Here is a 13,190-nt window from a genome sequence, read left to right as displayed (position 1 = left end):
TGTATATATTACGAGGGAGGAGGACTTCACTATAGAACCGGGGGGTATATCGACCCGCAAGGAAGCACCGACCATGCCCCGATTACCAGGACAATTTCGAGTACGCTGAATAACGTATAGCAACGTTGGCTGGGGTTAATCAGGCCAATGTGTATATGCGCTCAAATTCCGGAAAGTCAGCTGCTCATTCACTTTTCGTTACGCTAAGGCTCTCCTATTTCTTCGCTTCAGCTGGTATTCAATCTATTCTAAAAGGTGTCTTGCGTATGAAACTGATTTCTTTCCGCAAGTCACTAATGAGGTTCCACCTCCACCATTGATACAAATCTCGCATCTAAACTTTGCTGTTAACATAAGTCGTGGCAAAATGGACGCGCACTGTACCGCTTGGAACGGTACTTGGTCAGATTACTAATTCCAGTGCTGGTATCAACGTTTCTTCAATGTGGTTCACTCTAGCTACTGCTAACGCATTATCGTACTGAATGGGGTCGCATGTGTGAAATAGGCACGGTCTGGTTCATTGAATCCATGCTCACGACGGTAAGCCCATTCAGTAACAGACCACGAATGAGTTAACTTGTGCTTGTGCTTGACATTTTGGGCGACTCGCCTCACCGAAGAGCTATAACTCCACAAATCTGGCAGACATTTGGAGTGGTTCTGGAAATACCTCATTGATACCCGGATGGCAGATGGTAATGATAGTGTGCTGGGTACATCGTGAGTATCAATTATTGCGGAAAGACATGATCTTATGCTGTGGTCCGGTCCGGGATGTTAACAATACTGTTAGTGGATCTCCAAACCCAAGGTCCAAAGTGATACGTACGGTGGGCACGGATACGCTTGAAAGGAATCGTGTGTAGACACATTAATGGTCCGGGCTTATAGAATCTATCATTCGTGTTCGATAAAGAGTACTATTTCTTTGGTAGCTGACTGGTTCACAGACCGGAGCAAAGGTACGAATCCTTCGAGGTGCATAAGTATATGTTTCAATCAAAAGCAATTGATTTTTTTTTTCAAGTGCAGGACAGCCGAAATAATGGGGGGGACACCATGCCAGGGGGGTTAAGCAGTGAAAAGTTCAGGAGTAAACGAAGTGACAACAGAGTCGGCGTTTGCCGAGACTAGCTTTCTTTTCACCCATGTCGTTCGGACTAGTGTTTCGATGACTCAGCTTGGCCCGGCCCGACGCGGCTTTGTTCGGCTTCAGCTTCAATGACTTGGCCAAGTCATTAATTTATTGCGGCTTGACTTAAAGCCGAGCTGTAGTCACGCGAGTCGGCAAGTCGGCGACTTGAATCCAAATATAGATATTGATTTAAGGATTAACTACAACAGCCTCCACCGCTGTCAGACTCTGCTTGAATGCAGTTAAATCAGTGGGAACGACTACGCTATCATGGGTTAAAGCTTCAAGGTTCCTAAACTCAGCTTCCCTGCTCAGATTTTGTGTGAAATTAAGACCACCATGGGATCGAATCACGAATTTGAGAATTTGGAGCGCTTCCATCATTTCTGGTGTAAGACGGTTTCGACGTGCTGTATCCGTCTCCTTGCTGGAAGAGAAGACACGTTCACAAGGAACAGATGTGCCCTGTATAGGCAAAATGTCCATTGCGAGCTTGTAGATGGTCGGATATTGAGTGCGGTGCTCCTATGATCAGTAAGCAAGATATAAAAGTAGAAGGACAGCCTCGAAACCATACCTGCCAGTAAATAAGGCTTGTTGATGCAGCAGACATATCCATAAGATACATATCAACCTCGTGTTCAACGGATTGTAGCTGGGACCGATGCGCCGTACTCTGAGGATTCAACCTAAGGGCATTAAAAACCCATTGAGCGGGATCTGCATCATTCACTCCGCTGTCGTTACCACCAGATACATCATCAGAGCTACGATAAGTGCGGACCTAGTAATTACAATGAGAGTCAATGAAACGGATATCAGTGAGCTGGATTTACCGCATCGACAAATGATTGCTTCACTGAAACATATTCTTCTGGCCGAAATTGGCTATACCAGTTCAGTTTGATGTACGGATTGACAGCTACACGGAGTCAGCTAGTCAAATTCATTCAGTAATAAAAGCCAGAAGGGACATACCCATTGCAAGCATATAAGCTGGAACATCACGAGCAAGTTCCATGTATTCTGAGAGCTTCTCAAGACCCACATTAATAGCACGCGAAAGTGAAGGAAATTCTTCCTTCTGAGCTTGCCACAGGGCTGAAACAGCTTCGAATGCTGGAAGCATGTCACAAAGTGTCGGAGTCTTCTCGGCAGATAACTGCTCCTGGAACTGGTGCGGTACCTGTGGAAACTTTAGCTAACAAGCAATTATGATCCTGGAGAAAGGCTAGCACATACATTTAAAACTGTACTCATGTCATCAAGAAGATCCCAGTCATGCGTATTGATGTTGTTGTTTCTTGCGAGGTCTTGGAAATCATCAGATGAGAGGAAAGCATTTATAGCCTTATAGGAAAGTCAATTATGACTACGCTTTTTCATGAAATGCTAAGACAGACATACCAGGCGAAGGAACAATGCTCGTTCAATCATTAAATGAGTTGATGACCAGCGAGTATCAGCATCGAGGATTATTTGAAGTTCCTTATTAATCAAAGTCTTGACGGCATTTGCAAAATGTTCACGGCGGAGCGATGATGAACGGATCTGCAGTATATCAGCCTGATCAGATTTAGGCCATGATGCAAATAGATGGAATATGTACCGCACGGATCAGGCGTCGTAAACGAGAGACCAAACCGTCAGCCATTTTCTCCAATTCAGCAATAGTAGCCTTGCAGGCCAGATTGATAACATGTGCAAAGCATCTAAATGATGTGATTTACGAGGGTTTTGTGTTATATTAAGACATCTCTCATACCTGATTCTCATGTTGATGCCATTGATCGCTAGCTCGGGATATTGGCGTTTGAGTTCTCGGACTAACGCGGCAACCAGGGTGTCATTGTTGGATGCATTATCTGTTGTCAGCCAACCTGTCTGGAATTGGTGAGTCGAAGCAGTCATTGGAGAAAAGAAGCGGTTTACCTTGCTAGCAATACCGAGTCTATCTAAAGCATAGAGGAAAGCTTGAGCAAGATGTTCACCAGTGTGTCGTCCAGGCAACCGGTGAAATCCAATGAGATCAGCGCGATAGACAAGATGCTTCTGCAGGCCATGCGGTGTATTGACCAGCTGAGGTTGTATCCAGTGTGCCGTTATAGCCATGAATGACCGCTGGTTTTGGTCAGTCCATAGATCTGTCGTAAATGAGATTCTTCCTTCAGAAGACTGAAATTTAAAGTGTATAAAAACCATATGCACGTTATACAGGACAGTCTACATACCTTCATTTCTTCACTAAGTGTTTCCAGATGCTTGTCCAACGACTCAAGAATATGAGCACGGAGGTGGTCAATGTGAGGGATGTCTTCATCTGAGAAATCGCGCCTTAACAACAAACAAGTAACAAGTATTCATACCAAAAAAACATCAGATTGAATTATTAGGATACCTTAAGAGCAAAATAAGATCACGAAAATGACGATTCTCTATAACGTTCAGTGACTAATAGAAATATATTGTTAGCAGAACAACTCGGAGACATACAAACGACGAGAATCTCACCTGGTCGTCTCCAACTACGAAAGTCATTATTGCATCAATGAATGACTCCCGAGAAAACTCTCGATTACGACTAGGATCTGTCGTTGACGTATCCTCTGGGACGCCTGTGCCAGGATTCTTCTCGCGATACGCCCACACTGCTTCTCTGGCATTCTTCGCTGAAATCTTGATTTTGAGTTCATCACACGCCGCGATCCATGCATCACGGTGATGACTGATGAGATGGCTGCGAAGAGAATCTGTACCTTTTCCAGCATACTCGTGGAATGGGACAGACTTCCCTGCTTCCTTCTGACGTCTAATAGAGAGTTAGATATTGAATAACTTGCAAGAAGAATACTTACAAGCAAAACCGACAACAATGATGATCATCCTTAGTTTCAAAGAATGTCCAAATATCCTCTGCTCGACGCCCCCCTTTTGAACCCGTTCGCCTGCTAGGACGTCGCCCAAAAAATGTTTGGCGGGGTGTTGATGCTGGGCACTCAATACCTGACCGTCGGCGAGGTGTGGCGGATCTTGGTGTACCAGGAGTAGCGCGTGGTGCAGTGTTCCTTGAATGAGAGCGAGGTGCCGGTGTTGGTGTCGAGGGGGGTGTCGAGGGGGGACTTTCAGGTGGTATCCCAGAGACGTCGAAATATTCACCTTCATCATCAGAATTATCTTCGAAGTGTACACGGACACGCACTGCCTGAATGGGATTATTCGGGGATGCTCGACGCAAGACAGGTGCTGCTAATATATAGTCAGCAATTTGAGTATCAAATACTAATGTATGTACCATTGTTATTTCCCGTAGGCGGAGCACCATGATTGTCTGTACGGGGAGTCGACCCTGGTGGTAGCGGTGGATGGTGCACTGGTAAAGGCTGTTCTGGTCCTGGTGCGGCTGTAGGAGAAAATCGAAGCGTAAGAAGAGCAATGCTTAAGAATACATACGTGTCGTCGGAGCCTGCTCTAAAGATGGCAGTGGTTGTGGAGGTGGTTGCCTGCGGCTGCGTCCTCTGCGTGGGGCTGGCGGCTCTGGGTTCGAAGGGGCATCGTGTTCATAATTCGGAACACCTTTACTCTAGATTAGCATAGAACGCTAGCACAAATGACAAGGCGCACGAAATGTGACGTTAAGACTTCCGCTAGGCTGCTGATTTGCTGTATAGGCAGCTGTGGTACGTCGGGGGGCCATGAAATAAGAGAAGACAGCTATGAAGAGTAGATGTGATGGTCAATAAGCTGACAATGTCCCAGTATTTAAATCGTCGCACCATTTGCTTGTGTTCTTCCAACAAACCAAATTAGGCCAAAGATTTGGGGCCATGACGGACACATGTCGACAACGCAGTGCTTGATGTGCTTGAATCGGTCCACAGGTGTTGTAAAAAGGTGTTCTTCAAGGCCAGCAGGCAACTTTGAATCGAGTTTGAGGGTGTAGCAACAGCTTTGCATCACAATAAAGCACTCAAGGCCGAGTAAAAAGAAGGGCAGTACCCCAAATATTGCATTAGAAGAGGTAGTAGAACAGCCGTTATGTACGAGAACTGAGAGCAAGACGAGCGAACATGTAGAGTGGCGACGAAACACGATGGGAAGAGGGACGAGTCTAATTCCCCAAAAAGTTGATCGAAGTTGTGACTTGGGTGACTCGAAGTCACGTCAAGTCACGCTGAGCGGATAGTCCCGGGTGACTTGGTTCAAGTCGGATGCCATCCGCGGCTTGACTTAAAATGGCGTGGCTCGCGTGGCGCGCGGCTTAAAGCCGAGTCATCGAAACACTAGTTCGGACGTCTTGGTCAGACCCGAGCGCGTTACGCGCAGCTGCCTGAAAAGCATTGATACACTTATGATTCTGTAGTTTGGTCAAGTTTTTCTACTGCCGCTTTCCGTGTTTGTGAACTGACTCTCCGGTCGGCGGCGCTGTAGCTCGTAGGAACTGATTGATTACCAGTGGTTCTCGTCCCTATTTCAGCTATTAAAAAGCGCATACGCAGCGACCTAATACGCAAGAAGCCAAGGCAATCCACCCATATGTGTTGCTTGTCGAGGTATGCTGACAGGTACGTATGCTTGGTCACTCTTTTCGTGTTTTATGGCTCAGAAGAGCGGTCACATCTTTTAAGCTGTGATTACGATACTTCGTCTTAGGAAATGAATCTATTAGCACTAGTAATAAACCATTCCTTGGATGGCTAGCTTCAATGCTTCCGTTTCCGCATCCTGTGGCGAACGCCGATTTACAACATGAAACGACTACGGTCGCATATTTGCCTCGTTTCATCATGGGATTACGGCTTTCAAATGGTCTGAGCTAATCCAATTTTCATGACCGCCCATAACTTCTTGGAGTGCTCGGTCCCGTGCCCACCGCATAAATGGCGCGTCAGACACAGCATCGGCACCGGCTCAGCTGCCGGCCTCCCCGAGCGTATACGATTTTCAAACACTGGCGTCAGAATCTTTCTTGGCTATTTGTAAAGGGCGCCTCCATACTGTTTGAGAGATGCATTTGGGTAGAAGCCGAAGCACCGCTGCGCCCCGAGTGCAAGTTCTTCCTATTGGCTTAGTCGTATTTCCACCACTCAATTGAAATATACCAATACGATTCGCTATATGGTCTGCTGAGCACTGCACCACCTCAGCCTCCGTGTAATTTGACTCTCTTCGTCTGGTCATTTCGGGAATGCTCATGGTATAAAACATCAGTGTTCAAGGTAATTGCTGGGTATCCCTCTTCGTTTCTTCTTTGCCTTCTCGTCAGGGCATTTCTTTATCTTTCTTCGTTCATCATGATATCTTCTTGGTTTGCTTTAGCTCTTCTACCCGCCGTTATGGCGTCGTACAGCTCGACGTACAATGTGACCGTAGGCGCCAATGGCAAGCTCGCCTATGATCCTGAATACGTCTACGCCGAGCCAGGCGATGTTATTACTTTCATCTTGTACGCCTCCTTTTTTCAGGCTCCATTCCATTACGCTAACTATCGCGCAGTAATCCTAAGAATCACACAGTCACCCAATCGTCCTTTGAGGCTCCCTGTGTTCCGCTCTATGGAGGTCTCGACTCTGGATTGTTAGTTTCATAAATGCCTCCACCTTATTCTATTTAATGGCATTTCGTAGTGTTCCAGTTTCTCCAGACGAGAAATACCTACCGACATTCAACGTCAAAGTTGTCGACAAGGACCCTGTTTGGTTCCATTGCGAACAAACCGGGCACTGTGGGTCTGGTATGCACATGAACTTCATTGTATAAGTCCGTATATTTCTGACATTCAATTCCAATAGGTATGGTGTTCGCCATCAATCCTCCTCCCGGTACATTCGACAAGTTCAAGGCACTAGCTAAGGCTACGGGCGTTCCCCTCCCCTCTACCCCTCCAACTATGAGTAAGACTACGGATTATGCTAAGCCGACCTATAGCGCACCTGTTGACCACAAGATCATCGTCGGAGTGGACGGAAAGCTCGCCTATGGACCTCCGAACATCACTGCCGCTATTGGCGATACAGTTACGTTTGAGTTCCACCCCAAGAACCATACAGTCACCCAGAGCAACTTTGCGAACCCATGTGTGCCCTTGAAGACTTCAACTGGGAAGGTCGGGTTCTTCTCTGGATTGTAAGATCCTTTCCTCCTTCCCAGTATAATGGCGTAGTTCCTCACATCGCTGCTACAGTATGCCTGTTGCTGCCAATGAGACGTACTTCCCGACGTTCAAGATTACCGTCAATGACGTAAGTGCGCTGTCTGTCTCGTAACATGCCGTGTTGATGTTCTGCTAGACCAACCCAATCTGGGGCTATTGCAGCCAGACTGTGCCTGTTAGTCACTGCGGATCAGGCATGGTGTTCGCTATTAATGCTGACGAGAATGGACCAAACACCTTCGAGGCGTTCCAGGCACTTGCGATTGCAACGAACAAGACATCCTATTGAAGGGGTTGAGCCTGTTGTGAAATTTTAAACAGACTTATTTTTGCTTTCATATCATTCTTTGGACCTTAAATTATAGATTGTAGCTAGTGTACCTCCTGGAGTAGTCAGATGCTCTGTTCGTATCTCTTTTAGTATCTTGACTGCGGACAAAGTGGAGTCCTACAGCTATGAAATGACCTATATATCTTCTTCGTGCCTCTTTCGATCCGCATAAATAAGCAGCTAAGCGAAACAATTCCCGTTTGCGTCTGAAATACTACAAGGCCCACCCGTTCCCATCCTCAATTGAGGTCAATTGCACATTGTTTATGTACTATCTCAAGGTTCAGTCGAATCATATTCAGATGTATATCATTCACAATTGCCCACGCATGCCTCAAATTTAAACGCGGCGTTCTATGACTCGAAGCCGTTACCTGAGATGGCTTCAAGCCTCAAATATACACCGCAGCAATGATGCTAGCATCCTCTTCTTTCGATCACTACCATAATCAAAGGGGACCGGTCAAACCACACCCCTGAGAATCCCATAAGCGCGGGTAACCGATGCGATTGAATTGAGTCCAGCTAGTGTAGCTGTGCATAAAGGAATTCAGCAAGGGGTTGATGTAAAGAATCAGCCTTACCTGTAAAACAGTTCATGAATCCTCGTTCTCAAGGGCGGTATGTATGTGAGAGACGATCCGAAAAGTGCAGTGTGTTGGCTACTGGTTTGAGGTGAAGTCCGAATTAAGTCGTTCTATTTGAGGATGATGTAGCACGAATGCACCAATCGCAGTCTGTCAACCGGATCCTGATATATCCCTTGAGAATGCAATGTAGCTGCGGGATTATATTTGACGATCATATACGGCATCTTAGGGAGAGTGGTAGGAGATCAAGGCGTATTTTCGTCATAAGAGGATATATCTCACCTATCGATGTCGTATTGGCTTTCCTTTGGCCACAGGTTCTTGCGAAAGTAATGGGTATCGGAAGCCATTTTATATTCTCCTTGTCCTTGCAAGCCTGACTGGGAAAACCCACCACATCGACGGACGCAAAAATGGCGCTCAGATCACCGTGCGGGATCCACACTGCCTCGAAGACGTCATAGCCTGTGCGCCAGATGCTATTGCCGTTTCTTCGCCAGTAGACATCCATTTAGGAAATTTCTCGTCCTACAGTCGTGCCATTTGGTTTCACTTTTTGGAACCACGTCAAGGCAGTCCACACCCTTGATCTGCCTACAGTAACGGATGATGCATAACGGACCCTTAAACCTTTCCGGATCGATTTCGACAACTCAACTAGGAATGCTCGTCACTTGGGCAATGCCTGAGTCTTGAGAACGTTTCGTATCGTAAGGAAGCACATCATGCCGAAAACCGTCCTATTACCGCACACCAAATTCAATAATTTAGCTTCATCATCTCTCTCGAGCGATATCGAGATACATGAGACAATTGCTTAGTTGAGAGATTTCATTTCTAGGGATGGCCAGGCGTAGCTTGGGGATTAATCGATGGACAGGAAAGAAGGATATAGATTAATACGCAGAATTGAAAGCCCGGAATGACAGTAGCAATGTGATCTGGTAGGACGGCGAGAGGTGGTAACCAAACCAGACCAGAGCCCACGACCAACATTGATAGTAACGGCCCTTACTATGCTCAATAACCCTCTTGTAGCAGCTCTATGACCACTTTGTCACTCAGAAACTCGTAGTGGCCTCCCTCGGCGAAAACAACTCGGGCATCCGGGAGACATCGCCTCGTGCCCATATCCGTCCACTCCATTCCGTAAGCAGCACCCTGAGCCGCTACGACCACCGTCACAGGCGCTTTCACCGTCCTCAGCCACTTCACCATCAACTCCATAGACGACGCCCCTTCCTCGTCTGTCGCCAGATCATACACAAACTCGGCAGCCGCAGTGAGATAGGCCCGGATGTTACGGACCGAGCGCCGGACCATATCCAGGTCATTTGCACCGACAGTATCCCACATCCGCTCTTTGCGGTGAGCGTCCCGATCCATCATGGACCTAATGGCAATCATGTTTGCTTCAAGCATTGTTTCGATACTCTCTGGCAGTCTGGGATTAGGGTTCCCGTGCTTGTTGGCTGTGTATACAAACATGGCTGGGAAGTGGTCAAGCATGACAGCCTGAACAATCTCGTCACCGTTGTCTTCGAAAAGCTTCAGAAGAAGGACGAGGAGGACGCTGGTTGACGAGTACGACGCTAAACGATAGGGACCGGTAGGTCTCTCGTCTTTGATCCTGAAGAAATAGAAGGTCGCCATGTCGCGGAGAGAGGTTAAGGGTGTATCCGGTGTGATAGCGAGAGTCCAAACTGCTGTCCGGAACGTGTCTACGTAGGTCGCGTATTCGAAGAAAGATACGTCAGCACCTAGGAAGGGGTCAACTAACGTACAGTGTGTACGATAAGCTTGTGCTTACCAGGGATGATGATCAAAGGCGGTTCGCCGTTCCCGTCTCGTAGCCTCACCACACTCTGACTTTGATCGGAAAATGACTGTTCATGCCGGAGCTCGATGCTTGAGGAAACACTTTGCCGTTCAATGCTCGCATCTTGAGTAGCCGCCGACGTAGCTTGAGCACCCAGCACGAAACCGTAGATGAATGTGCTCAGCGTGGCAACGGAGGGTGAATCGAACACAAAACTGTATGGGAGAGCCCTGATGGCTGTCACAGGGACTGCACCGGACTCGCGAAGTGCACGAAGGATAGAGTTTCGAATGGCCATTGCTGTTAAACTACGTGACAATCTCAGGTACGATGCTAAACAAATGCTGAAAGGGCATACCTGTCGCCTCCTGCTACGAAGATATTATCGGAGTCGCCGATGTCTCGTTCGAAAATGACCCGCACGATATCTCTAATCAAGGCCGTGATGTTTTTCAATGACCACTCTTGAGGAATCACAACGTCGGTGGGGAGCATCTGATCAACAAAATTTCGATCTGTTCCTCATAAGCTTCCAGTATGGCAGTACGCCGCGGGGTTCCCTTCGCCGTGAATTCGAAGGGCTTTGTCGGTTTCGCCACAAGGATCATCTTACATATGATTGATCAAATAGATCTCTGCAACGAATGTGACATACACACCTCCTTGTGTATCCGGGAATGTTGGGGTGCTTGCTCGTTTGCTCTGCTAATGGAGCCCCTGTCAATAAATTGGTTAACAACATCACGAGAGAGAGAGAGCGCACAAAGCCGTACCATATACTTGACCGATATTCCGCCAAACGGATGACATCATCCGGGTCAAAGGCTTCGTCTGGCGTAGGCTGAATGAGGACGCCTGGTTGGAACTTCGAACGGCCGAACATGACGGCTGCGGCAATGCGCTTGTCAGTAATCAGGACTGCTTCTACATTGCATATCGTCAGAAATACTCCATGGGTCTGTCACTTTGCTCACCAATTGGTACAGGATTCGTCTGCAAAATGATTGTAAGTATGACGGAATGAAGATGATGCACATAGGTAAGTATACCTTTTCCTAAAGTGTAGATATCAGGGTTAGTCTCAGACTACGGCGACTAAGAGATAAGAGCATACCCCTGTGCTATGCATTATCTGGTCATCTGGAAGCTAATTGAGATGAGGTCAAACATGCAAAACTGTCGCCTCACCAGCTCGTCCATAGACCTTGAAAAGCGTTCGATTCAAAGGATGTAGCTGCACTAGATCTTTCGTGTCGAAGGCTTTGACTCCATCAATTTCGGTGTCAAGAACCGAAGGGCAATTTAGTTCATTTTCCTAGAAAAAGGCTTGCGCTATTAGTGGAGGAACAATAGATAATACGACTTCAGAGACTCGCCTTGACGTACAAACGATAGATGTCCTCTTCACCTGTCGGGACAAAGCCGACGTCGATATTACTCGGCACCTGCCAGATGGTCCACAACAGCTACGGAGCACTTTGCAGGGTACTCACTCTCATCCACTCCCATCCTTCAGCGGGGATACTCTCTGTTTGACAATCAGGTCAATACCTTATAGGTAACACAGAAGAGCAAACGGCGCCGTACTGGGCAATACCATGGATACTGCAGATTCGGTTCTTTCAGGAATATAAGAGACACGAGTCATCGACAGAGCGCCAACACTCACAGACCAAAGACGGATACTATGAAAATGCCATTCGCGACAAGAGTATCGCCGGCAGTCTTCTCTAGAGGACCCCCGGCGAAGGTCTGCAGCCAATTCAGCATCCATTATCCGGCTACAAGGGAAAACTTACAATCGCAGTTGTCGATTTAAGAGCTTCGATAGTTCGAGAATCTCGAGCCCAGTTCTACACAACTGATTTATCAGTGTGAAGTCGTTCGGTTTTGAAGATAGGTTTTTCGCACTTCCAGAAAAGCAGGAACACTAAAAAGTATGGTGCTTCGGGTATTTATCACGCTTGAAAGAAGCCGTTCGGGTGTCGGTATTATGGGCGGCTCTACGGGCGGGAAGCAAGCAATGATGGCGCCAGTTCCGACCTACGAACGAGCTGTCAGTGCTACCGAATAAAAATTGAAAGAGATGAGCTCACAGAAAGCAAGATAGATGTGAACCCCATTGTGTCTATGGCTAAATTTAGAACCTGTCTCGTCAAGGGTGCCGATGGAAGAGATACTTACGATACATTGGAACCGCCTGGGCTCCTACCACTTCTCCGCATAGATCGACTTCCCCGTAATCTGAATATCACTTAGTTGGAGCTGAGACGGCGATGAGAAACGCGTACGTGGTCGGGTGACATTTTGCAGGAGAATTTTGTGAGTGGTGCAAATAGGACTAGGAAACCGTGTCGTACCCGACGAATGAAGGATGACGGCTGTCTGTGACCATTCAGGACGGATCGGTGCAAGAGGTTGGTATGAGGGCAGCTCGGATGGAAATAAATCGGCGAAGCGTGGCATCGATATCGTGATAATCTTTTCGTCACTTTCCGTGAAATGACAACAGACAATATCGGCAAGCGTCTGCAGGGTAGCATCTCCGCTAACGACGAGATACCTGGAGTTTGTTGACTTCATCAGATGAATGATGGCGGCAACAGAATTACGGGAGGAAATGGGAAAGGGGATTTTGCCGAGGCGCATTAGGGCGACAAGCACCGTAAAGTACGTCATCAAATCTGCTAGACGCTGAGAACTTTAACACCAAAGGGAATACGCAAGCGTACCAGTATTAGCTAGGATACCGACGACAACTGGAAATTCATTGTTAATATGCTCCTTGAAATAATGCCCGGCTACATGAAACGCTGCAACACCCTCCTCCCAGGTAATACCGCGAGATCCGTCATTGTCCAGGCTGTCGTATCGAAATAAGGTGTGCTTAGGACTGTGGAAACCGTTGTAGTCGAATAATTCGGGGACCGTAAGCGATCCATCAAGTGGAGGGGGTTTGAAAGTCGAGGAGGAAACACCTTGGGGAGCTGGCAGCGACATCGTATCCAGACCTTACTGATGGTCGCTCGCTTTTGGTCGAGATCGGAGTTAGAAAAATATTCCCGTGCCATCGCGTTAGCCGACATGATTTCTTACTATCATGCGTCAGTAAAAAGGAAACGGGCAATAAGGATCAGAAGATTCTTACAGATGGGCTTCTA

The 13,190-nt window shown here is 47.2% G+C and overlaps 4 protein-coding genes across 4 annotated transcripts; 1 reads left to right on the top strand and 3 right to left on the bottom strand.

The window, feature by feature from the left end:
- Window positions 1-2,084: 2,084 nt before the first annotated feature.
- Window positions 2,085-2,602, bottom strand: EV420DRAFT_1257236 (uncharacterized protein; the record flags this gene model as incomplete). The annotated part of the gene is made up of 3 exons (XM_060466818.1): window positions 2,085-2,333; window positions 2,390-2,488; window positions 2,546-2,602. Coding segments are annotated over 3 exons (405 nt in total), but the record flags the coding sequence as incomplete, so codon positions are not given.
- An 893-nt stretch (window positions 2,603-3,495) lies between these two features.
- EV420DRAFT_114382 (uncharacterized protein) lies at window positions 3,496-4,693 on the bottom strand. The gene is made up of 4 exons (XM_060466045.1): window positions 4,431-4,693; window positions 3,994-4,384; window positions 3,650-3,947; window positions 3,496-3,589 (listed from the first exon to the last, which is right to left on the bottom strand). Exons 1-3 carry the CDS (start codon window positions 4,458-4,460, stop codon window positions 3,676-3,678), a joined length of 693 nt encoding a protein of 230 aa, XP_060340218.1. The 5' UTR covers window positions 4,461-4,693; the 3' UTR covers window positions 3,496-3,589; window positions 3,650-3,675.
- Window positions 4,694-6,471: 1,778 nt separating this feature from the next.
- Window positions 6,472-7,401, top strand: EV420DRAFT_1616568 (Cupredoxin; the record flags this gene model as incomplete). The annotated part of the gene is made up of 5 exons (XM_060475131.1): window positions 6,472-6,581; window positions 6,632-6,712; window positions 6,763-6,869; window positions 6,928-7,261; window positions 7,320-7,401. 5 exons carry the CDS (start codon window positions 6,472-6,474, stop codon window positions 7,399-7,401), a joined length of 714 nt encoding a protein of 237 aa, XP_060340217.1.
- Window positions 7,402-9,230: 1,829 nt separating this feature from the next.
- EV420DRAFT_1634846 (NRPS-like enzyme) lies at window positions 9,231-13,029 on the bottom strand (the record flags this gene model as incomplete). Its single annotated transcript, XM_060476377.1, has 19 exons — window positions 9,231-9,970; window positions 10,021-10,337; window positions 10,388-10,459; window positions 10,507-10,637; window positions 10,689-10,746; window positions 10,803-10,953; window positions 11,004-11,022; window positions 11,079-11,084; window positions 11,144-11,169; window positions 11,218-11,344; window positions 11,523-11,557; window positions 11,617-11,648; window positions 11,699-11,781; window positions 11,829-11,882; window positions 11,941-12,072; window positions 12,126-12,157; window positions 12,214-12,273; window positions 12,321-12,713; window positions 12,762-13,029. 19 exons carry the CDS (start codon window positions 13,027-13,029, stop codon window positions 9,231-9,233), a joined length of 2,736 nt encoding a protein of 911 aa, XP_060340216.1.
- Between the last annotated feature and the right edge of the window lie 161 nt (window positions 13,030-13,190).

The sequence above is a fragment of the Desarmillaria tabescens genome (genome assembly GCF_030435595.1).
Source record: "Desarmillaria tabescens strain CCBAS 213 chromosome Unknown EV420scaffold_1, whole genome shotgun sequence".
Lineage (NCBI taxonomy): Eukaryota > Fungi > Basidiomycota > Agaricomycetes > Agaricales > Physalacriaceae > Desarmillaria > Desarmillaria tabescens.
The sequence above is the reverse complement of the archived record's forward strand: the minus strand, read 5'-3'. Positions and strand labels throughout refer to the sequence as shown.